Source organism: Chanos chanos, chromosome 6 (assembly GCF_902362185.1).
Source record: "Chanos chanos chromosome 6, fChaCha1.1, whole genome shotgun sequence".
Classification (NCBI taxonomy): Eukaryota; Metazoa; Chordata; class Actinopteri; order Gonorynchiformes; family Chanidae; genus Chanos; species Chanos chanos.
In genome coordinates, this window is record NC_044500.1 from 41,805,140 (window position 1) to 41,831,033 (window position 25,894).

The 25,894-nt window shown below is 43.1% G+C and overlaps 2 protein-coding genes across 2 annotated transcripts; one reads left to right on the forward strand and one right to left on the reverse strand.

Annotated features, from left to right (window-relative positions):
* Positions 1–481: 481 nt before the first annotated feature.
* Positions 482–20,666, reverse strand: atxn7 (ataxin 7). Its single transcript, XM_030777463.1, has 12 exons — positions 20,580–20,666; positions 16,391–16,606; positions 16,152–16,220; positions 11,131–11,235; positions 5,549–5,789; positions 4,780–5,051; positions 4,520–4,602; positions 4,082–4,350; positions 3,358–3,556; positions 2,679–2,800; positions 1,184–2,312; positions 482–820 (listed from the first exon to the last, which is right to left on the reverse strand). The coding sequence occupies exons 2-12, from the start codon at positions 16,596–16,598 to the stop codon at positions 803–805; spliced, it is 2,715 nt and encodes a 904-aa protein (XP_030633323.1). The 5' UTR covers positions 16,599–16,606; positions 20,580–20,666; the 3' UTR covers positions 482–802.
* A 2,417-nt stretch (positions 20,667–23,083) lies between these two features.
* thoc7 (THO complex 7) lies at positions 23,084–25,386 on the forward strand. Its single transcript, XM_030777655.1, has 8 exons — positions 23,084–23,120; positions 23,708–23,828; positions 24,037–24,164; positions 24,269–24,355; positions 24,476–24,533; positions 24,818–24,884; positions 25,029–25,098; positions 25,197–25,386. The coding sequence occupies exons 1-8, from the start codon at positions 23,102–23,104 to the stop codon at positions 25,256–25,258; spliced, it is 612 nt and encodes a 203-aa protein (XP_030633515.1). The 5' UTR covers positions 23,084–23,101; the 3' UTR covers positions 25,259–25,386.
* Positions 25,387–25,894: the final 508 nt, after the last annotated feature.

Consider the following 25,894-nt stretch of genomic DNA (forward strand, 5'->3'; position numbering starts at 1 on the left):
TTTAGAGACATGTTTGAAATCTCCCTCTAGTCTGCGCTGAGTAAACAATTCTTCTTGTTGAACAAGGTCGAATTTGATGTGTCAGGGCTAAAAAAAAACAAAAGAAACAATAAAACATGCTAAAAGTGACTGGATTGTATTTCATGAGTGTCTGGAACTCCTGTTGTATTCCGGTCTCTCATTCATTTCTGTGCATCTCATCAGAGGCTGTAGAGTTCAGGTGCTGTAGGTTTCTTTTTCCTTTTCCAGTCAAATCCAATCCGACAGACACACATACACCATTCTACGCATTCACACATTCGTACACACACACAAACACACACGGAAGAGATTGATGGGAACGAACTCATTTTGCCGTGTTGGCTTTTTTTTTCCAGTCACTCCCATGGTGCATGGTGATGCCGGTGTGACCATGTACCAGCCCTTATCTGTACCTCCGTATCCTCGACACGAGCTCACGGGCTTGGCTACTCCTCCTGCTCCCTCCACGTAGTAAAACCTAACACATAACTCCACAAACACTGAGAAGAAGCTGTGAGCGCGTCACCTTAGCCCGCTGTCTCAGTGCGACGCCCTCACATGGCTTTGGGAGGAATTTTTTTCTTTTGTTTTTTTGTTTTTTTTTTTTCCCCATGACGTCACCGGACTGTCCAGAACCAGAAGAAGATCTCCACCCCTGAGGATCATGGGAAGCTGAGAGTAACACATAAGAAGGCCTCATGCAGTCTGGAGCGACGTCGCTCGCCGAGCCACTCCAGATCCGTCCTACCCTTCGGCACACTCGGGAACCAGGCCACCAATGTCAGGGACGAGCCTTTGGCTGGTGGAAAGATGAACAAGGAAAAAAAAAAACAAACAAACAAAAAAAAAAACAGCTAAAACATCTCGACAATCAGCAAAACATAGATTACATGGGCTATACGTACAGAATTACTCAGCCTGAACTCACTGATCAAAGAACATCCCTCTGACTACGCTGGACATTGTGGAAAATTCAAGAAATCTATCAATAAACACTGGGTGGCACTCAAGAGTCCTTACTATTGGTACTGAGAAGCAACAAAGAGCATGAAGTTTTTGAGGTTAACACTCTCTAAGCACATTAGAGCTGCATATGGTAGAATACATCTGAAAACACAATCTCTCTGAGTAATCTGGGACAAAAGCCCACAGGTCCTCCTACCTGATGTATGAGGGAGTTGTTGGGGAGGCCTTGTGTTCCTGGTATAGGTCGAGCATGTTTGCCGTGAATGTTGTTTATGGCTGGAGATTTGGCCATTTTAGGCCTGCCTGGACCCTGGCCCCCTCCTTCTCCACCTCCGCCGCCTCCTCCTCCTCCTCCTCCTACAGCGCTATTGAGGTTGCTGGAGGCCGGCGAGCTCTTCCTCTTCTTGCCCTCCATCCGAACGTCGGCGTGGCCGTGAGAGAAGCTCCCGTGGTGCTCGCTGGACTGGTGTACGAAAGGTCCCAGCGACAGCGTGGAGTCGCTGCTGTTCATTACCACGCTCATCCGCTTGATGGATTCGGCGGGGCTTCCCGACGGAGGACCCCGCCCCGTGAGCTCCTGTCTCAGGCTCAGAGAGTTGGTCCTTCCCGGGGTGCAATTTAAACCCACGCTGTACACCCCGCTGTGAGAAGAGGTGGAGGAGGAGGAGGAGGAGGAGGTTGTGGTTGAGGTGAGGGAGGAGAGGTATGAGCTCCCTGAGCTGCCAGAGTTCACCGCACAGTTCTTCTTAAACGAGGAAGAGGAGGAGGACGAAGATGACAAGGAGTCAGTAGCGTAAGTGCTGTGAGACATGAGCAGAGAACTGTTCTTTCTTTTCTTTCCCGAACTGAGGCTTACGCTGTTGCTGCTGCTACTGCTGCTGCTGTTGTTACTGTTGCTGGAGCTGTTGACGGTGTTGCCGGGGGTGGGAGAGTTAGTGGCGGAGCTGGCCGTGGTGGAACCGGTTTCCTTGGTTCTGAAGGACTTGCCGCTGGAGCGGGACTTGAGGGGTCGGCCGGAAAGCATTGATGGTGCCGAGGAATGGGCAGAAGGCATCTGGGGCGATGAAGACACTTGTCTGGACGAGGCGCTGTAGGCGGGATGTTCGGCTTGGCCCTGCTGGGAGGCGCGGGCGTTTAAGGTCATCCCGTAAGACAGGGCAGACTTGCCGTCGTACGACTGGCTGTAGGGAGGCGGCAGGGGAGCTGGCGACGGGCTGAGGAAGCCCGAGGAAGAGGAGGAGGTGCTGTGGGCAGAGGACAGAGAGTTTGTGCTTGTCCTGTGTGACACTACTGAGGATGAGTTCTCCAACGCCAGAGGGATTTTCCTAAAGGGGCGACATGTCAAAGTGATGACACTGTGAGACCATACACAGAAAACGTCTTTCAAAAAAGCAAAACTCTCTAATCCTTATAAAAACCAACCAGGGGGGAAAAAAGTTGTGTGAGAGACAAAGCAATAAGTCTCTAAGTAGTATACACAGCATACTCAGCATGTAGTAGGACTCTGACATTAAGAATTTAAAACAATGATTCCTCCCAGAAACCAATGTTGTGTCTAAAGACCGTAGAGGGATAAAAACAAAATAGCAGGTTATAAATAAAAAAAACAAAAATTCTGGCAAAAAAATCTGAACTAAAACAAACAAACTAACAAACAATAAAAACGCCACCACCAACAACAAATAACTCACTTCCACATCTGAGAGTTGACGTGCTTGTCCATCATGGCGTTAAGTGCGCACCGGACTCGATCCCAGCGTCTGTCGAATGAATAACAGCTCCTCCCAAACAGTCGACTTCCAAAAGTGCAGAACTGAGTGGAGAGACAGACAGTGTGTCAACAGCCCTGCGGCACATCGACTCAGCAACCTCTGCATGCATGCTCACAGCCAGAGATGGTTTCTCAAATACTTCTCCCTAACACAGCAGTGTACGTGCTCAGAGAAATGAGAGGGGGGGAGAGAGAGAGAGCGAGAGAGAGAGAGAGAAAACAAAGTGGCAGAAATACAGCTAGAAATACAGCACAGACAGAGAACAAAGGGGCGGGAAAGAAGGTAGGTTGAGTGTAGGTAGGTGGACGACATGACAGCAGGGTTTATAGAAGATGCCGAAGATGAGAAAATTGCGGTTTTAAATTGGCTGTGGCGATGCGTATCATATCGCGATATCATATCCAAATCAGATCACATTGTTCTAATTTCATTTACGAGTACACGGAGGTCAATAAAAACTTTACCACTTCATTCTAACCAGTTTAAGACAAACTGTAAAGGCTGAACGGACGCTTAAAAAAATCAAGCCAAGCCCAGTGTATTTAAAGGCTAATTGGAGCTGGTCTCTCGGGTGACGGGGGCGGCTGCGTGGACTTACGGCTGCTGGCCGAGGATGGTAACCTGAATAATGGCAGTCCAGTTTCTCAGTGCCTTCCTCCCTCTCCTCATTCTCTCCCTCATCACTGGACAGACGACTGGCCCCGTCAGCAGAGGGTGGGGGGTGGTGGAGTAGCTCGTGGGCCACGCCCATGTCTCCCTGGGCATTGTTTCCACTGTAAGCGTTGCTGCTGTTAAGTCTTTCGAGACAAAACCAAAAAGCTCAAAACGTCAGTATTAAAAGAATTCAAAAATTTAACTTTGAAAGCCTGCGTTTCATGAAGGATATTCACTTTCACACCTTCTCTAAAAGTAAGACCCATTATATATATATACATATAAGAAGTTGCAACTGGTAAATAAAAGCGTGATTTTTTTTTTTTTTTTTACAAGACTTGGCAGTTGAGAATTGAATATGCACAACACCTGCTCTGAAAATGAAAATGAAAAATAATAATAACATCTGAATCACTCATTATGTTGTCATTATAATTCGTAACACATTTATTTGTGCAGTTATCAAGAGGGTTTGGTGTAGTTGCTAGCCATGACTAACAGATCCCTAGGAAAAAGACAAAAAGCTGCCAACTAAATGATTCAATCTACCGCTGCTAATGCGTGTGCAGCTCACCAGAGGTTTGTAGGTTTGCGCTGCAGGGCTAAGTGAGTGGGATGGATGCAGATAAGTCAGATAAGAGAGGAGTAGAGGAGGAGAGGAGCCTCACCGTGGAAGACCAGGATTGTGAGGTTTGGGTTTGCTGAGGGCCAAAGGCTTGGTGGCATCGGTTGTCCCGTTGCCGTGGGAGACCTGGTGGGGGTCTTGTAAAAGGCGGGAGGGGGAAGGATGAGGGTCCCTGAGAGGGGGTGTTTGCTGGGGAAGGTCGGACCTGTGCTGGAGCTCCTTTTCCCGGGCTTTGCTTTTGTGCTCTGCTAGCAGAGTGTCAAAGCGTTTCCTGCGGCCTGGCACCGCCCTCCTCTGGCTTAAGGAATGTGTCTGTCCAAAGAGACAGATCATGTGACAGTCAAAGCTGGATGTCTGACCAATTTTTGAACAGTATCATAATCTATGGTACAGTACAATACAGAGTCAAATACAGACATTGGTTTAACTTCAGATGAGGTTTCCATCACGCTATTTCACTGGAAGTTGTTGAGAAGGTTACCTTGCATGTTAAGGATCTTGTGCATGGCTTCCTGGCTCCTATGTCCAACACCCCACAGTGAATATCTGGATTAAATTCTCGTTCTGTTGAGGAAAAGAGAATGAAGGAAGCCTTATCAACCAGTCTCATCGACGATTAGAAAACAGGGACAATGAATACAAATCAAAGGTCGTCAAGCGATTCCTCTTATCTGTTCTCATTTATTCTACAGCTGTGTTACATATTACCATCTCCTCGTCGCTGTAGCTTACGATGCTCACCTGATAGCCTCTTGCACAGGTGTCTTCGGCTACTGATACTGCTGTCCTGCTTCTTGTCCAGGGAGGAGAGGTGGCCCTTACCGTTGGGGATCTGGCCAGGGGCCAGCAGAGGTGGCTTTGGTATGGAGGGGCAATTAAGGCCTGGCTTCATGGGAGAGCTCACAGTGGTGGAGGAGGTGGAGGAGGAGGAGGAAGAGGGGGGAATGTGGGACAGCTTGGCTAAGGGATCCACCTTTAGGTGCATCTTCTCCACTTTGACAGCAGGAGTATGGCTGGTTAGAGAAAGGCAAAGAGAGAGAAACAGGGAGGGTAGAGAGAGAGAGAGAGAGAGAGAGAGAGAGAGAGAAATGGAGAGAAAGGACTATTTTCAGTGTATGTGATCTTAAAGGTCAATATCCGCGTCATTTCAGCAGGGTTTTTGAGCGTGGGTACAAAAGCACTTGAGTGTGGTAAAAGTGAGGGAAATTCCTAGCCTGAGCTAGGGCCACTCTAACCCCCCACCCAAACACAGCTTGCCGAGTGTTCCAAGCAGCATTACTGACGCAATACTGAGCAATTATGAATTGTTTTTGACACAACAAAAAAAAAACGAAAAATAAAAACAAAAAAAAACACTTCCTTGTCTGAGGGCCCTTACAGCCAACACGGTCTGTTGAGATGATTATTTCAAGTATAAAGTGAGCCTGTATAAAATGAGTGAAGACGGCACAAATGAAGAGGAGGCAATTCAGACATACTTATGGGAGGAGAAGGCTGGAGAGAGACTTACACGTCATCAGGCAGCACCTTGAAGGGAAAGGGGGGCCTGCGATGAGGCAGCTTCTCTTTGGCTGGTTTGAGGATTTTGGAATTCGAGGAGGTGCTGTTCCCGCTGGAGGAACGGCCGATTGCCCCGCCGCTGACCACCCCGCCCCCGCCCCCCTTGCTCCGGGACGCCAGCGCAGAGAGAGGGAAAGCGGTCGAGGGCGCGAAACTGGACGGGGGCTTACTGGCAGAGCTGTGTCTTCTCTCTAAAAACGGCAAAAAGGACAACAGTTATAGTTGACAAGCTACAATCAAACAGTGTAACATTTATCTATGTACATCGCTCAACAGTATCATTAAGTACAGTTAAATTAGGCCTGATACTTAAGCACACTTGTGTTTACATCAAAACCAACGTAGATGCCAGAGGAAGTGTAACTAGTACAAATGTGACTTTGGTTCCTGTGCGGTTCTTAGACCGTCAAAGGGTTTGAGAACGATGCTACTTTACACCGTTGGGAGGATAAACAGGGATGAATCCTCTATCTATGGTAAAGTCAAGAATTCAGGCTCACAAAAGACACTGAAAAACGTTAGAGGTTCACACTAAGTACAGCATCATTAAGTACAGTTAAATTGGGCCTGATACTTAAGCACACTTGTGTTTACATCAAAACCAACGTAGATGCCAGAGGAAGTGCAACTAGTACAAATGTGACTTTGGTTCCTGTGTGGTTCTTAGACCGTCAAAGGGTTTGAGAACGATGCTACTTTACACCATTGGGAGGATATACAGGGATGAATCCTCTACCTATGGTAAAGTCAAGAATTCAAGCTCACGAAAGACACCGGAAAAACGTTAGAGGTTCACGACATCACTGGAATGATATCACTGGAGTGAGTTTTATTGTACACCACAGTAAGGCTGCAGTGAACAGAAGAAAAAGCTAGCTGTCCAACCTTGAGCTTCTAAGAGGTCTACAGAAAACCTTTCTGAATGAGGGTGCCTGTAATAAAACGCTCACAGCTTCTTTTGAGTCTTGAGAGCAGTGTAGTAAAAAAGGGATCTCCACAAACTCGGCATGTTAACTGTAAATATACCCTAATGAATGAGATGACTAGGACTGTGATGCTATTAATGGCAGAGCTGTTGACAAGTGTGGTGGAAATCTTTTTTCTTTTTTTTTTCTTAGCACATGTTCTGTACATACTCCGAGGACATGGCTAGGGGGTTATGTGGTAGAGGTGGATAAGAGGTCAGAGAGAAATGGTGGGTAGAAGAACAATAGAGAATAGACCGCTGAAAAAGAGGGAAATGGTTGCTCTGGTCTAGGACTCAATAATCTGGAACAAGTTCATCTTCAGCCCAGAGAGTTTTGTAGATGGACTTTTACATGCGATGAACAGTCCTCGCTCGTGAAGAGGGAGAACACTTTTTTCGACAACGAAATCACACTGACCTCTGACCTTTCAAACAGAGATTCACAAAAGCTTGGAATACTGTTATCAAACCGTCATAAACAAAACCTTTCACCCAAAAGACAGAAAGAAAGAGGAAAAAGTGTGCCAGAGAGAAAGAAATAAAGAAGGAAAGAAAGAGGAGAAAGACAGAAAGAGGAGAAAAGAAATAGGAGGAAAGAAAAGACAGGGGGAAAAAAAAAAGAAATGGCATTGTGCTTTATAGACTCCAGAGCAAACTCCTTTCCTGCTTCCAACTTTGCCTGAGCTCTCATTACGAGCACTGAACAATACAAATCTGTCCACTTCCCTCCAATTTCATCCCTATGAAAATGACTGCATACAGAAAAAAAAAAAGCTAGAGGCTCTCTGTAAAAGAATAAGATACAAAGGCATTAGATATCACTAGACCCAGCATGAGTTAGCTCTTTATACCAAACTACAGCTAAAACGGCAGCAGAAACAGCAGTCGAGCCGAGGCTCGCTGGCGTGTTGAGTTAATGCACAACTCCACTAACCTTCTGCAAACTCCATGCAGGTCTGGGCTGCCAGCCAAGGGCCGTACTCAGTGGGAGTGTATCAGCGGGCTTTCAAACACCCCCCCTCCCCCCTCCCTGCCTCCTCTCCCCAACTCTCTCACACACAGAGCACCAGCCTGGGCCTCTCCCCACACACACACAAACACACACACACACACTCATACATATCCCTGCTGGTCCCGCCCCGCAGAGGCAGTTAAGCCTGCACGCAAGCCTACGTCACACACACAACTTGAAACGCACTTCCGACTCTTACGTCTAAGACGCGCAAATCGATGTTGAGAAAGTCAAGGAGTCGTTCGGGTCTTAGCCGCTAAGAAAAATTCAGACACGAGGAGCAGCGGAGGAGAAGGAGGAGGAGAAGCTTTGATTTATGTCAGACTATCGAACACAAAGTCGCCAGCACGGCTAGGCCCTCTGGTGACGAAGCTGGCAGGGTTCCAAGAAAGTGAGCTCAAAACAATTTATATAGCTGAAGCTCCAATCAACAGAGGCCTAATTAGGCCAGAGCATTCCACAGTATCGCTCTGTTCTGCACCAAAAAGCAATCCAACAACAACAGTTAGTGATAAAGGCCACCACGCACTAAATAACGCCTAAGCTAATTGCTTAATGACAACAGGATATTGTGCATTAACAAACTATCATCCAAACAGATTCATGGCAGCAGCGCTGATGAAGTGAAAGCTTAAAAAGAAAAAAAAAAAATCAGTTCAGTCTTGTTTCAATCTCATTTAAACCAACCGCGGAATTATACCGACGATAAAAGTGTTTATTTGAGAGTCTTTTGGTAACAAAACCCGTTACCCAAAAGCCCTCGTGGACTACCCAGCGAAAGTGAAGGCGGAGGAGAGGAGAGTCTTTGTTCACCAGCTTTCATAAATTAATGAATAAAACACGAAGCCAGCAGCCTGCCCGAAACTCCCGACATGTCACTCCTGCTGTGAGCACAAGTATAGCTAAGCACTGCATCCAGAATCTCTAGCTAAAGCACACACAGCCGCAGCAGCAGCTCAATGAGCTGCAAGCACACAGTGCACAGACACACACACACACACACACACACACACACACACACACAGTACGTCAAACCGAGATTGGAGAACCCACGCAAATGAGTCCCTACATGGGCCCAGCGTGACACCAGCTAGACCACAACTATGGCAGATTGGGCCGCACACTCAATCCACTCCGCCACTCAAGTCTCTGAAAAAGACCTACGCTCGGGGAGGCACTTCAAGAGCGCAGGATACAAAAGGCAAGGAAAAGAAAAGAAAAAGAAAAAGAAAAAGATTGTGTTGGAAGAAAAGAAAACATTATTTTAACAAGCGTAATAAAGCCATGGCAAATCGGGGTAAACAGTAACCATGCTAGGCTTGGGGGGGCGGGGGGGCTCTTACACTTGTTAAAACGACTTGATGAATGAATCTAATTTACAGAAACTGTAGCTGATTCTGTAAAAAAAAAAAAAAATCATCATTTGAAATCTGATAGAAGAACAAGGCCTTTCATATACACGGACCATGCCAAGCCACGGGCTTTCCTCAGGTCATTGTCAAGCACGACAGATCCTTCACGCAGCTCAGTTACTGCACCCCCTCTGCCACACACACACACACACACACACACACACACGCAAACACACACACAGGATCGGTTGTGTTTCATTCACTGTAGTGTTAATCTGTGCATGAATCTTTCCCTCTGATGAATGAAAGTGGCTGTGTTAAGAAAAAAAAAAAAAAAAAACTCTGGCTGAAAGCGTGTGTGTGCAGTCAGCCTTAGAGAAGCACAAGTGTCTCTCTCTCTCTCTGTTTATGAGAGATAAACTCTCATTCTGTGAGATCACAGGAAATCTCCATACTTGTCCCTCCTTAGCATTTAGTTACACATCACGTAGTGACTCCCCCCCCCCCCCCCTCCCCCAACAGCTGGATCAAGCCGTTTACCAGAAATTTCTGGCATTGCAAAACTTGCCTGCTTTCAAAATCTTCAAGTGTTTGAATGAAGGGGGAAAAAAACGAAACAACAACAACAAAAACCCCCAAACAACAACGCTGCAATAAAACTTGCACAGCGGTCAGTGCTCACATAAAACGTTACACTTAACATCCCTACAGACAACGCTTTTCCAATATGAGCTTTAAATCTTGTACTGTATACAGCGCGAATCAGTCACTACGCTGAATAAGCGATGAAGGACGCCACCGTGGAGCGGTCGCGACATTGTGTCTCCCCCTTGTGGACAATCCTGATGGAATGAAGCCAACAGCGTCCACCCCTGAAAATAGCCATTCAGGTGCTCCTTATGCGAACCACGCTTTGTATTACAACAATGCGTTAATGAATACGACGGCATTAGGCTATGCCAGCCGGCGAGAGGGGGCTATTGACTGGCGAACAGATTAGGGACACATAGAGACAGGTGGTCATCCCACTCTCTTGAGATCTATTAGCGAGATGAGCGCGGCACCGACACGATGATCTCTCATTTAGACCGGTCTAAGCCACACAAACGCTTCCGTATCCGGAGAGGAAGCGCCGCTCACCTAAAGCACAAGCATCATCTCCGTGCAAATCCTTACGGGGTTTTAGGGAATTAAATTTTACCGTCGGAATGAGTCAAACCTGGGCTCAGTGGCGCAATGTTTCAAGTGGATGTCTTTACTGAGTTAATTTAAGATACTGGGGATTGTTATATGAAATAATTTCAGCTTGTGAAACATTTTATACTTATTATTCCAGAATCTTATTCCCACTGGAACCCTTCACTGTACCCCACATTCTATAATATAGTCTATATTCTATAACCGTGTATTCTGAAATCCCCAAAAATCTCAAGTACACATTTTTTGGCAAATCAGAAGCTCTCAAAAGAAGCCAAAAACAACCACAAACACCAATCATCTAACTCTATTGTCTGAGACAATAATCGGTATTGGCCAGGCTCGCCTAGGCTCTCAGAGGGACGGGTCGTTGAGTACAAATAATGGACAGTCAGTTTGCTAAACATAACCGAGAGCAGAGGTGGGGACGATACGCGTAATTTTTTTTTTTTTTTTAAACGAGAACCAGCAAAACGATCCCTCGATTCTCTGACTCATAATTCCATAACTCATCTCCATCTCCTCAACATGCAGGTCAGCGATCCCGGACCGAGCGCGCAAACGAGACGACGGCCCGGCCCTTTTTTTTTTTAAATTCATCAAGTGTTTTTAGACCTCTCGCAGACAGCTAGACATACTACAAAACACTGGATTTAAATAACCCTGCACGGACGCTGTGACTAAAAGGAGCACATCAAATATTAACTTGAGAATTGTAAACAGAACTCGGTGACGGTGAAAATCAAAGGCTCCTACTCTCCCTCTTCATGTTATGATAGCGTCGGCAGAGCACAGGCAGGAAAGAGGAAGATTTTTTTTTTTTTTTCCCCTCCCTTCTTTAAATCTCTTGAGTAAGATGAGATTTTTTTTTCTCCCCTAAAACACCTAAGCTGAGAGAGAGAGAGAGAGAGAGAGAGAGAGAGAGAGAGAGCTGTGAGACATGGAAGGTAGAAGGTACAGTAAAAGTTGGAGGATGAAGCAGAAGCTGGGTGGAGAAGACTCACCGTGGTGTGCCTGGAAGGCCTGCGGCTTGACGACCTGGCTGCAGTGGTTGCACATTACCAGGTAGAAATCATCCTGTGCAGGACACTGGCCGAAGATGGACATGTCTACAGTTACATGAGGGAGGAAAAAAAAACACACACACACACTTATCAGCAAGGGACAACTTTCAAGATAAGTTTATAATCTTTTTTTTTTTTTTTTTTGGTACTGTCGTGTTCTCATCTTAAAAGGGCTTTATCAGTGGGGATCGGATTCATTGCACTGGCCGTGACAGATGAGGTTCATGAAATTACCACAGATACCTTTATGACTGGACACTTTGAGAATAGGGATGAGGGGAATTACAGTCACCCCGTGGCTTCAAATATGCCCCTGGATTTCCCGCCGAGGATGCTAAGCATAAGCAATCACAGCCAATTGAACGCATCAAATCCCCGAAATCTACTTATTTAAGGTAAAAGCACAAAAACAAAAAGATAAGTGAAAATAACTGGTGCGCGTTCCCTATAATACATATACCACTGATATTAATACATCACCTTCAAAATGTTTTTTTTTATTATACGGTTATAAATAAAACTTTCAAACTGCCAGAACACCCATATTACAGTCTCTGATATTGCACTATATAAAAGCCACGAGTGTGTCCGACTACAAAGACCCAGTAAGACAGGACAGGTAATGAGTGAGAAGATTCCTACCCAAACAACTTAGGCCTCTAGAGAGGTAGTTACTGGACAGGACTTGGCCTACCAATAGCATGGGCAAGGCCAGACGTGGGGAGAGTGAGGTTAATAGCAGCCCACAGGCAAATGCCACTGTGTTTGTGTGTAATGAACAGTCACCATGGGCTGTCTGACAGTTCAGAGTAGAATACCCAGCCAATTTTAAGGGGGACATTCTGAGAGCAAATAACCATCCATTTCACACAATAAGTGAGTCATTACTAGGTACTCCTCCAATTTCAAAAAGGAAAGAAAGAAAGAATGCGTGATAACAAAATGAAGGTTAAAAAGAACTGGCATTCCAAAGGTTGCCGGAAGGAATGCCCAGTGGAGTGACGCGTGGAGTGCTCTGACTGCGAGTGGCAGTCATAGGTTATGAAACACCTGCGAGTGAAAATATCCATAAAACAAACCTTGTTGGGATAGGCATACAGTAAGTGCCTTGGTTTCGGTATTCCTGTTTTGAAAAGCTCACCTGGTTTCCCTGTGGAATTGTGCTGCCAAAAATGCAAGTGACCATGCCAAAAATAGACGGATGAGCTTTGAGAACAAATATAATTCCCCTCAGAGAAAACGGTAGATCGTCTTTACTCGTTTAATAACTAACTGAACTGGTCTGACGTGAAACTCGTCCAATACGCGCGTCGTTGGTGAGACGTGTCCGTAGAGCAATACACCAAATCTACGTTTGTACTGTTGGTGTTACTGATAATCTGGATGATGTTATAAAAAAAAAAGATCCACAACATAACCACTGCTCAGCCATGTGTCAGCCGACATACTCCTCAGATAAGTTCCAGTGTAACACATTAATAGACACGGTTAGGCCCACTATCAACAAATATCTCAAATGACATCACTATGATACATGTTTCGCTGCTGTGGAGGTACGTTAACTGTGCTGGTAAAAGACGACTCTGTCTCCGCTCCACCATGAGAGAGTCCTCCACCCCTCTCCGCACTAAACTGAATCTATCTGCTGTTCTTTACGTGGTGGATATGGGAAGTGACTTTCTTTCTTTAACGCTAAAATTAAGAGGAGCTGTGCAGAGGCCAGGTCTGATCACAAATTGCGGTCACCGGGAGAGCAGGCGAGCTAATTAAGCGGGGCTAATTAAGAGGCAGTCCGAAGTGCCCGGGCCAGGCCGCGGTGGCAGACTCCGACGCCATCCACGCGGAGCCTTGAAGACTCTTGAAAAATCAGAATTGCTTAAAAAGCGCTATTACGCCTTCATACCGGCTTACCTGGGCTCTTACGCCGATCATTAGCGGCCCTAAAACGAGAACATTTAAGACCTTCGCGAGGGCTAATCGTCAAGGCTCTAGTTCATCAGGCGCGTTACAAACGGTGCCATTCTCGATCGGCTTCCGGCGGCGTAATAGTCGTGAGGGAACAAGCGCTTTAAGGGCCGGCCTGTGAGGTCAGGAGGGCCGGGGCGGCTTTGCGAGGCGCAGGCCGAGCATTAAAAATCCATAACTGAAAAGATCGCTCGAGCAAGTCGTCTTTGCTCTGACGGCAAACGATGGTGCCGAAGAGGAGCAGATGGTTCTTAATAAAAAATAAATAAATAAAGCGGTGCACTTTTCGTGCGACTTAGCATGGCTAAGGACATCAATCCGAACGTTACGAGACATCCCAGCCGTGAAAGCAGACCAGGGTCTGATGTGCTCTGAATATGCTGACAGCTCTGCTCCAACAGAATGGTACGACTTCATATCACAGACGCTGCTTTTTTCTATTTCTGCATGTTTCAGGTTTGTGTGTGTGAGCGAGCGAGAGACAGAGAGAGAGAGAGGAGAGAGAGAGAGAGAGACTGAGCGGATAATTTCACCATCCCTTTCGTTGGCAGTGATAAACGATCAGGGGAGAGCGGCTCTTAGAAGGCCAGTGCACAAATCGAGACTGCGCACTCCCAGCACAAACTCCAACCTGATGTCTGCCACCCAGCTCTCTTTCTCTCTCTCATTCTCTCCTTCTCTCTCTCTTCATCTGCCCAGAGAAGGAGTCACTTGTTCAAACACCTTGTCTCCATGAGCTCATCAAAACAGTGGAGCCTTTTAGTCACGTTTCACAGATGATTGTACAAGCCTTGAGTCATGTCGTGGATATGGTAGCCTGTGTGCGCGTGCGTGTATGTGTGTGTGGGAATGGCTCTTACTGTGAGGGGGTAAAAAATTGTGAGTCATTGCTGAGGTGTTGTCAACAACATATGGGGGTCAATATTCAAGCCCCTAACTCAGAGGGCTAATTCTGAATGATGAGATAAAAGTCGTACAGAGGCTAAAGAGCAGTTACTCCTGCGTGACTCTATACAGACCTACATAGGAGCTTAGATACAAGTACTGATTTACATACCAGACCGAGAGCTTGTTGTTTTGCTTAACCATTTCTGGTACGACACAGATCAGAAATCATTTCTGTATTTCACAATTTCTGCTTTCTTTAGCCCGTGAGAGGATGTGGGTGTGAAAATGCTGAACACATATTGCCTCTCTCACTCTGCTGAAAGTATTCAGAGGACCACAATACACCACCTGGTGATCCTCAGAGAGAGAGAGAGAGAGGCCAAGCAGGCAGCAAACATGTTCCAGATATAACCCTGTCTTTGTTGTTATGATTGCTGCAGTCACCATTAGGCTTCAACATTTCAAAATAAATAAATAAATAAATAAAGGACGACAAAATCCGAAAGTGAAACTGAAATACAACTCTTCCTGAAACAGCAGAACGGCACAATGTCAACATGTTTGTTAATCTTCCTCAACCTCTCACGTAAAAAAGCTAAACTCCACAGCGAAAACAAAAGAAAAGCAAACAAAACAAAACCAAAAAAAAAGCTAAACTCTCTTCCAGTCTCGTTCTGAGTAGGAAAACAGACTAAATCTATCCTTAATTGCTGTATTATGTCAGACATGTACGGTAGTCACCATTTGTCATCTGTCAAACAGAAATGGCTACATCTCTCGTGTTGTGGCTTCTGTGGGTCTTCTAGGATCTGACTGATTTGTTGGAAATTGTGCAATGTTCCTACAGCGTACACACTGACTCCATTGTTTGCCAATGCAAATGCATGGTGAGATAAGTGTCCTGACAAGTACAGTATGTAACCCTTCCTTTTCAGCTTAAAAAAAAAAAGCTTTGCCTCAGTAGACCGAGGAAATACACCACTGATGTCTGAACACAGTTTGCCCAACTGGTTTACATGTCCTTAGCTTCTCTCTCTCTCTCTCTCTCTCACACACACACTAACTCGTGCTCTCTCTCTCTTTCTCACACTCTCTCTCTCCCCCTCTCTCTTGAAAAGGCAAACTGGGACATCACAGTAGGTGTAATCTGACATCAAATAAGCAAAGGATCTATGCCCTGCTTACAACTTTCGCTTTAAGTAGACAACGGGTTTAGCCGGAACGAAGAGGAAGAGCCCACAATGACTGCGTGAGCCATACGAGCTAACTATGAAAATGCATGCAGTGTATAAATTAGAGGATTTATTCAAATATTAAATTAACGGTGGACTGTTTAAAAAAATGTTCTGTTAAATCTTGGTCACTTAACTACCCAATTCTCCTCTCAGTCACGTTTCTCATTCTCTGGACAAAGTGATCGCTTTAATGATTGTTGATGTTTAGGTGTAAACTTGGCGTTATTTTATTCTACAGATAATGCCGTCTTCATGACAGACTTTTAGGGAAAAAAGGAGCAGCCCCCCCTCCCCCATAAAAACAGTATGGTTTTCCATAGGCTTCTCTTGGATTTAAGATTGAATATCACAAATTTGCCTTTTATAATGGCTACTTAATAGAAACTGGTGACAGATGGGCCATGGTATTCCGTAACAGTTAAAGTATGCTCTAGTCAATCTGAAGTTAACAATACAATTTCTTGCTTTTAAAGTCCTTCCATTCATCAAATTTTGGACAATCAATTGCACGATAATACAAACGAACTGACTGTCTAGACTGTCGAGTAACCAGCATTAATCCTTAATGACAAGCTCAGTTCTGCCATTTTTTCCCCCTTTGAAACTGCAGCCACAAGTGTGTGCATGTGTATATGTGAGTGATCCACTCCCCTCCAGTAAACTGCACAACACCATATTACCTGTGCAACCACATCATACAAGAAGGAGCTAACTTGTAGGTTTAAGTAGAGAATTGAAGCAATGTATCATGAGCCCTCAAGTCACAAGTCAGATGCACTTGTTAAACTGAGCCTCCACATTTCTGCCGGTGCGTGTGAAGTGTGCAAGGTACCAAAACAAAAACACACCTTTGCCCAGAAAAAGAGCACTCACCGTCTCTGCACAGCCGCGTGGCTTCTCGATTTTTCCCGCACTCTTTTAAACTTTCTTCCAATTCAGCACCTAAAGAAGCGATCGGATTCAGTTAGATAAACAGTTACACTTGCTTGCTTGTGCTGCTGCTACCAGCAACGTTTTAAAATATTTCCCAAACTGCACGCAATCGGTAAAAGCTCGCTATGTTCGGTCGTTGCCCGTTTAAACGCGCAGATTATTAATCCGCGACAACTCACCGTCGATCCCATGGAGTTTCACAGTATCGACCCAGTTGCTCCAAGGCTGTCCCAACATTATTTCTGGACTAGGCAGGGATCTGCGCTCCGCAACAGTCGCCATTGCTGTAGAGCCTTCTCCCCTCTGGTTCTGCTGCTGTTGCTGCTTTAGCTGCCTGGCCGCTTTGCGCTGCTCCCCCCTGACGTCATCATCGGCCCTTTCCGACATTCTTTCCGCTACATTGTAACAAAACAGCAATCAACGTTTAAGGTGGCAAACTAGGATTCCCCCATTGGCAGACACCACAAAAGCCTGTTTCATGCACACCCTTTCTCGATTCATACGTGTCAGTGGTAAAAGAGAGCCGGTTGAACTGAATGCCATTTCGACTGACAGGAGTAATGCATAGTATATTCGATGGACTAACTCGAAACATACATTCTGGGTAATCGGTGATTGCAGAGATAAAACTTATAGGAGGAACTAGAAACTTCACTGACGCGTATGGGGAAACAGCGGGAAACCAGGTCAAATATGAAAATTTCCTTCTATTGATATACTCACCTTGTCGGATAGCTAGTTTCAACTGCAATATCGCCGAAGCCATAACACGAGTAACACTCATACGAATTGTCAGTCAAACAGTCCTACTATTGAAAAGACGTGGTGACGTATGGTGGTCTATTACCATCGACTGATTACTGTTCCTGGACATATGAAAAATATGATCACGTGTCAGAGAGGATAATGAGCCAATATGAATGATAAGTAATATCAACTTAGCGGTATAAGGGCAGAGTTATTGACGTGAATCCCTTTTAACTAAGCATTATTGCACGATTTTAAATCGTAGTCTATTTCCTTAAGCACCACTTCAAGCTTCCTGTATTTTTTTCATGATCATCTGAAAAATGCTGAACCAACTACAAGTGCATATAAGACATACATGCCATAGTAGAATATTTGCAGTTCATGTGATAAACCATGGGTAATGGTTTGCATTGATTTCATGTTCATCAAACAATACAAGTGACCATCGGCCAGATACACCTCTACCAAAGGATTGAAGTTTACCAGTTTGAACAGTTTTATATTTCCTCAGGGTTACCTTGCCCTGTAAGGACTAGGATGCATCAGAATCATGCCAACAAAACAAAACCCATAGCATAACAGAGATGCCAGAAACCTTGGTCATAGTAAACCAGCCCTCAGGCTTATTGGTTTCCTCTAGCCTACACCATACATGCATTTCACTTGTTAAGAACAGGGTGAAAAACGACTCAACTGACTTTTCTACTGCTCAGTAGATCACTGTCAATATTGCTCACACCATGTTCTTCAGGAATATACATTCTTCAGCTTTAATAAGAGGTATGGGCACTGAAATCCAACCACTGTATCTGTGGACTGCTCTTCACGAAATTTGCTTGCTCATGTCCGAGGCTGATATCCGCTGTTAAAAGATTCAGATTAGCTTGTCTGTTTTGCCTTGCGTCTCACAATCACAGTCGAGCACAAAGCACTTTCAGCCACTGTCAACCCTTTCTCTCAGATTTCAATGCCAGAATCCTTTTAGCCTCTGATTCTTATGAAACATCAGCAAGCCCAGCAGTCATCACCGCTGAAAACCTTTCTGAAATGTGTCTGAACAATCACACAAGAAATTCTATTCCTGTTGAACAGATCGATACGCAGGGCAAGGTGGCCCTGTACTTTTATACATGACTCTAAGCATGATGGGAAGCCAACTGATTAACTAGCTCAAGAACCAAAACTCTTATGTACATATTAATTTAGCCAGTTACCTGTCTAAATGTATTTTAAGCACACATGCAAAAATTATAGCTAAATATATGTATCCATACTCCAAGGATGAACTGAAATCCATGACCATGTTGATATCGCTGGCCAATGCTTGGTGCAGATAGAGTAGTGATACAGTAATAAGCAATGAAGTTGGATTCACAGATGGTCCAGAACAGGTCTTCAGGTGAGTATGAGAAAGCATGACTGGCAGGTGCTGAAACAGCTGGTGTCACATCATCTCAAAAGACAGGCATGCATGTCGAGGACAGATCAGCCACAGGTTAAATAGCAAACAGTGTTCCTCAAAGATAGTACATTTCTACTGAGTTTTTGTTGTTATCAGTGCTGTTTTGAAAAACGGTAATGAATATTAAGATATCAGTAATAAGGAATTAAGGGGGAATGCAAAAAGGAATTAAAAAGGAATGCAAAGCTCTCATTTTTTTTTCTCTAATAATTGTGGTTGTTACACATTTCCTAAGTTTGTCAAGTTTAGTCGTAGCTGCTACATGTATCATAACAGTGTACTGTATTTTTACTCACTGCTCAACTGATTTTTTATCTTTTACTTTTCTTTGAAAATGTTAATACATTATGTAGCAGCACATTTTTCTGATGCTTTCTCTAGAGGTCTGTAATAAGAGAGAGCGCTTTATGTGATGAAATCATAATCTGTCAATAAAGGATTTGAGGAATGCCAATATCAGCATTTCCAACCCGTTTTTTTTTTCTTTTTTCACCAGTGGGTGATACAGGCAAAGAAAAGCTAATATTATAAATAGACTTTTAATGGTTTAATTAGCCGGTATGGATTCGGAAGAAAGTAGTTTTTTACTTTGCAAACCTGGTTTTCATTTTTCTGTTTGAAAATGCTCTCATTGTACACCTGACCTCGTCTGGCAGCACCTCAGTTTGCTGCAGCTCAGTGGCAGGGAAACGCTGAGCTCGAATTAACCTAATGCTCCAACAGGAAATGAAGTCAATCTTACAGTGTCTATTCAGCAAGCAAGTACTGCGACATATGTTAAAACCAATTCATGACAAAACCTACCCAATCACGGCTGCTCAGAGAACCATCTCTTAAAAAAACAAAAAAAAAATCCATAAACCTTTTTCGATCATCAACTAGTTTAAGTTCTGCCTACTAGATACTAGTGATGGGTGACATGCCTTAAAGATATTTTGTTTTTTTTTTTTTTTGGCGTTCTGGCAGTAACGACATCAAGTATTTAAGTATTTTAAGTGAGTATTTCCAAATTTTGCTCATGGTGTAGACTTGTGAGTTTAAATGCTCACACTTTCTCCCATGTGGGTTTTATGACTGTGAGTTAACTAGGTTAAATGTGAGTCTTAAGAGACAAGCAGCTGAAGTGAGATGCTTCAGTTATTTACATTCATCTCTTTGTTACACCTGTGCATTACATGTGAACAAACGAGCATGAATAAACATGAGAAACCGTGCATAAGGCACAGACAAAACCATGCTTAATCTAGGACATTGGAGTTTCTGTGCCAGGAACACAGTCTGTAGAGCTCTGACCATGCCACAGAGTGAGCACCACCAGGGACTCGTTGGAGTTCGCTGGAGGCAGCTTATTGCTCCGTGTCGATCATGAACAAAATCTTCAGTTCACTGCCACTACCTTTATAAACTTAGCGGGATAACAACTGTTTACGTCACTGGAGTTTGACAAGGAAAACTAAACTTAGGACAGGAAATGTAGGCATAATTGGTTTCCACACCTGGAGCAACTGGCAAAATGATGAACTAAAACTAGTCGGTCAACTGAACTAATATTACACAATCCACAAAGATCTTCATTATTAACCTCTTATCACCTCTATGACACTAAAAAAAAGGGAAAATGACAATTCTAAACTGTACTGTTCTATCAGTGTATGCTGTCAATGTTATCTATTTAGTGATTATTTTTGTTCAGGGTGTATTAATTTTTACTCAAACAAAGGCTTTGATGAGGTTCTCAATGCAATGCTAAAATGGTTCAATTGATATGAATGTTCCAATGACAGTGCGTGACTGTCACAGTTTTCTGTCAGTAGTTTTCAACTATTTGTTCTATCTGGAAATGTTGTTTAAGCACTGCAAAATGCAATGTCACATATAATAAATAAAGCCATTTGAAACACTGTGGACAGAGAATACATCAATAGATATTATCATGAACAAAAATATGTCACATAGCCCTAAAGCTTATTGTATGGATTACAATGATTGCTGATGACAGGAATAAATTATATTATTACAATGACTCTTACTAAGATGACATGGCACATAAACAACATACTAAAACACCTTTCTGGATAATACTCAGTTGGTTCCTTTCTGGATCACCGATCTCTCTATTGTCAAAGCATTTGGCGATGTGTTTATTTTATAAGTACCTTGTCAAACGTGAAAACGGGAAAATCAGCTGGACAAATCAGAAGATCCTCATAGGCTTTGGTGATTATAGTCCGCCACACAAGCTGGAGAGGATATCTGGGAGAGAGAGACAGAGGAATAAAAAGGGAACATGTTCATGTATCGCTATCACTTTCTGTGAATACTAATCACCATTCAGGGTATTAACTGTTTGTTTGTCTGTTAGGGGAGGCTGTGTGCTCTAAGGCCTAGAGAGACCGGCTGGAGCTCTCTGGTCTACGGTTTTCACACTGGTACATGAGCTACTTATGGAGCTACCCGTCGCTGCAGAGTAATCCAATCCAATAAGCACTATCCCTGGTTAACCATCTCAGAGCTCTACAGTTGGCAGCTCAATAATCCTTTTCAGGGATAAAAACGAAACACTGAAAACATTTGGCCTTTTCAGAATGTGACTTTAGCTTTCACTACTTAATGAAAGCGGAGGCTCAAATAGAGACTCTTCCAACTTCTCTGCAACAATAAAATAACCATTCTACTTTACCTGAGTGGATCAAATACTTTTTAAAGTCTATTTCAAGTTACAAAGCCACTTAAAAAGAAAACTTCTCAAAAAATTTCATCAAGGCTGCAATGTAGTTAAATGTAATTTTACTTAATGGATAGTAGTATTTACACTGTCAAAAATATAACTTCTTTATATATCTGCAAGCATAAACTGAGACTGTTATTTGAATTTGTATTATGCTCATTCATATCATCAATATCTGTTTAGTCACTGTTGCCTGAGATATAGCAATCAAATACATGAATTCAAAATGGAAGAACACAAAATAATATTCAACGTAGGCCTATGTAATCTATAACAATGTATGACTGTGGACCAGTTGTTTGTCTGGCTGGTGTGAGATGAGGATTTTCCATTTTTCTTGGTGCGTGTGTGAGGCGAATGCTGAAGCACTTGAAGCTACAAATGGACTTTCAATGTTTCTTGAGCAGCAATTTAACAATTAAATAAAGGAGATAAATTTCTAACAAGGTATTACAAGCTTTATCTAGGACTAACTGCAAACACAGAGACATGGAATAATAAGAACAGACCTAGAGCTATAAAGATCTGAATTGTGGCAAATTATACCTGAATTGAGAATATGAAAGCAATTCTAATAAGGGATAATAGTTCATTTCCAAGATCTTACTAATTGTATGTACCATTAACTACATTAAACAAACAAATAATGAAAAAATAAATGCAGCCGTTTGAAGATAAGGACAGTAATTTCACTCCACAAATGATAATCCAGAGAAATAAACTGTCACTGTTAATTATATTTACCCTTGTTACATACTATTAAATCATTTTTACAGCAAGATTATATATTGTATACTAATGCAAAAATCAAATTAGAGGCAATAACAGAACAGGAAGAGCAGCGGCAGATATGAGTGTTGCTCTCTTTTGCTTTAGCCCTTTGGACCTGCTAAAACTAAAAGTTCTGCACACCATCACATACAGTGCTGCAAAAACTTCAATATTAACAGCAGCAAAGATTACAGCGCAATGATTATGCAAATATTTGTGCGCCCATGGAATATCCCAGGCATTCTTTTTCTCCCCCTTCATCCAAAAACAATTCCACTTCTTTTCCTGTACTTGGGCAGGTAGTTACTTGAACTGTTGAAGTGCAGTTGACAGTGTCTCCATTAAGGCCACCTACTGGAAAACTGGGAAAAACTCGTTTTAAAATTAAAATTAATAGCAACTTTTTAATGTAACTTCTTAAATCTGAAGTATTATCGCAGGTCAAAAAGTGAAAATTAAAGATGCCGATTACGTCACCTAAATAAAATGTTTCTGACATTCGTGGGGAGGGGAGGGGGGAACAGTAGCAGAGCTAGCCTCTCCGCTAGCAGGGCAAGTGAAGCCAGCCAGCCATTAGTGGGGTAGCATGCTAGCATGAAACTGGCCATACAGCAGAACAGTTTTTTAGCTGCTAATATCGATGTCATCTTTGTTCTCTTACCTATTTCCTGGACGTTAGAGATGGCAGTTGAGCTCCAAACAGAACAATCGGTGTAGAATGTAGACTTTTCAAAGAATGAAGATCGGGTAAAAGAACGAATGCAATGTTTCACTGACTGTGGAGGTCTTCACCAGGTGCTTCCATGTCTGTTTACCAGGCAGCATTCTGGGACACGGACGTCACTTCACGCGCACGCACGCACGTCGGGCGCTGTGGCAGTTAATAGACCACACTGTCACAGCCCACGAGTATACAGTTTAGGAGGCAAGAGACAGGAATATATTATTTCATTGTGCATGAGTACTTATGAATATTTGAAGACTATCTTTTGCGCCGAAGGCTTAGAGGATGCTCTTATTAATAAATATTCGTCAGAGTATTACTGATGGCTCTGGTAACTTTTCTGAACCAATAAGCGTTCTCGGATACAGAGGCGGGGCGCTTTCCCTGTCCAGCGGCCGAGTTGTGTTCTACCGATTGTTAATAAAGTTTTTGAATGCGATTGCTGTTGTGAACAAATGGGTTCCGTCACTGATGGTAAGATAATTGATATTATTGCCAGCTTTAATCAAGTAATTGTTCAATTTGGCTATTATAGCATGCCTAGGTGTTTTCCTTATTAAGCACGTTGTAAACACAGGCTAGTTAGCCAATGTCGTGATACGTTGTGGAAACTTTCATACCACTAGTAAAAACAAATGATAGCTAAAGCTAACTAGCTTTTCAGTCGCGCTGATTCAAACAAGCTAAGCTAGTACAGCTGACTTTCTTGTGATAGGACACATTCTATCCCTGAAAATATGGGTATCTTGTCATGCTTATTATCAAAACTTGAATCACAATATAAGTGTCTTGTACAAGATATTTTGTGTCCATTAAGGCTAGGTAGCAGTTGTTTGAAATAGCTGGTGCTGGCTAATTCTGTTTCGATAGCTATCCTAGGTAAGGGTTAGCTGTACTGTAGTGTCACTAGTTATTAGATTGGTTAGTCTGTGTTCTGATAAATATTAAACAAAAACGTAGAAACTGGGAACCTATCTCAGTAGTTGGTAAGCTATAGCTAAGGTCGACTTAAATTTATCATTAGCAAAAGTTTTCTGATAACTGCTTTATCCCCCATCTAGATGAGGTTATTCGGAAGCGGCTTCTCATTGATGGCGACGGGGCAGGAGACGACCGGCGCATCAACGTGCTCCTGAAAAGCTTTACCAAATGGTGCAACTCAAATACATCACCTGAGGAGGGGTAATTTTCCTCAATTTTATGTTTACCAACACAGTTAATTCATTTAGTGTAGTTTAATAGAGCTTTTCCCAGGGCAACACTTCACAACCAAAATATGTTGTAAAAATCTCAGCAGACATAATTTGCATTCAAAATTCTGTCAGTGCTGTGGCTGGACAGTAAGATTTAATGTTTGAGGCAGGGGGCTCACAAATATTTGTCTGTCCAGGTTTGCCCAGTACCAGAGGATGTTGGGCACTTTGGCACAATGTGAATTTTCAATGGGGAAGACCTTGCTGGTGTATGACATGAACCTTAAAGAAATGGAGAATTATGAGAAAATCTACAGAGATATCGGTGAGAATTCTTCTTACACTTACAGTATACAAATAAGAATGATCTAAGTGGTGTATTATTAACTAAATTTAAGAAATTAAAATATTCCAGTTTTTTCTTTGCAGAACAAAGTATAACGTCTGCGCATGAGAAAATAGCAGAATGCAAAAAGGAGATCCAGAGGGCAAAGAGAATCCGGAAGAATCGTCAAGGTAATGATGAGTCTAGGGTCACGATGATTTTGACACTGATTGTTTATGCCATTAATCGAAATGTCTGTGCAGATAAATGACTGATCAGTAACAGTAAAATTTGTATTTCTTGTTTTCTAGAGTATGATGCGTTGGCTAAAGTTATCCAGAAACACCCTGACAGACATGAAACAATGGAGTGAGTATTTCACCTTTTATTATCGTACGTGTGCCAGATGGGGCATGTCATAATAGTGTGTGGACTAGTACTTGCGGTGATTATGTGAATTCATTTCGTCTACTTTATTTACCGCAAGTGCGGTACCGTTTACAGGATCCGCCGATGCTAATGCTTAAATTACCGCAAGTGCGGTACCGTTTACAGGATCCGCCGATGCTAATGCTTAAATTACCGCAAGTGCGGTACCGTTTACAGGATCCGCCGATGCTAATGCTTAAATGAGAGTTTGTTTATCTCTACAGGCAACTTGAGGCACTTGACAAAGAACTGCAGCAGCTCTCACACATAAAGGAGAACGTAGAGGACAAAGTATGTAAACAAAACAACTCCTTGCCTGTGTCTTGTGGTGGTTCCCCCCCCCCCCCCCCCCCCCCCCCCCCATTTGTTTTGGATGCAATTTTTTGCAAACACACTCCCACACATGGCTAATTTTGCATTTTGTCGTCCTCACAGTTAGAACTCCGGAAGAAACAGTTTCATGTTCTGCTTAGTACTATTCAAGAGCTACAACAGACCCTGGAAAGTAAGTTGGAGAAGTGTTTCCACCCAGTCTCAGAAGTGTGTTGCCATTTGCTTGAATTCACACAAAAAAAACGATGTCTTTTTTTCCTCTTTTGTCAGACGACGAGAAGTTGGAGAATGATGAAACCCAAGAGAGTTCAATGGAAAATGATGGAGATTAAAGCAAATGGTTTCATCAGCATTCTCAGCACAAGCAGCTGTTGTCATAAGCTGAGGCAGATTTTTTTTTTAAATTGTTTTTCAATGTGAAATTTTTAAATGTGTACCTAGCCCATGTTATGGTGTATTTTTGTATCACTTGATTATGCATTAGAAATTAAACTGATGCCAATACCATCCAAGTCCTTTGCAGTGTATCAGTTGTAGACCAGCATATTAGACTTTCTGAAGTGTATCTTGTTTTTTTTTTTCTTTAGTAATTGTGGCTCTCACTTGTCCACATACCAGCCCACCCAAGCCTGAAAAAATAATAATTACTGTAATACTGCAATTACAGATGTCTTGTCAGGCTCTGCGTTACCACAGCTGTTACTATGTGGCTGTTATTTGAGTCAGTACCTTCATATTACAGTTAGGTAGTATTCAGCTGTGTTCCAGACTAGAATGAATCTAAATGAGGTAGTGCAGTGAGCATGCAAGCCTCAAACTGGGCACTAGATGGTGCTGTGTGACCCGTTATTTGTATAATGTAGGGACAAGAGAAGCATATAGAGACAAGAGAAGCAAATGTAATAAATGACAAAGTGCTTTTAAGTGGTGTAAGAAAATTAAACTGAAACATTCTAGCATATGTTAGT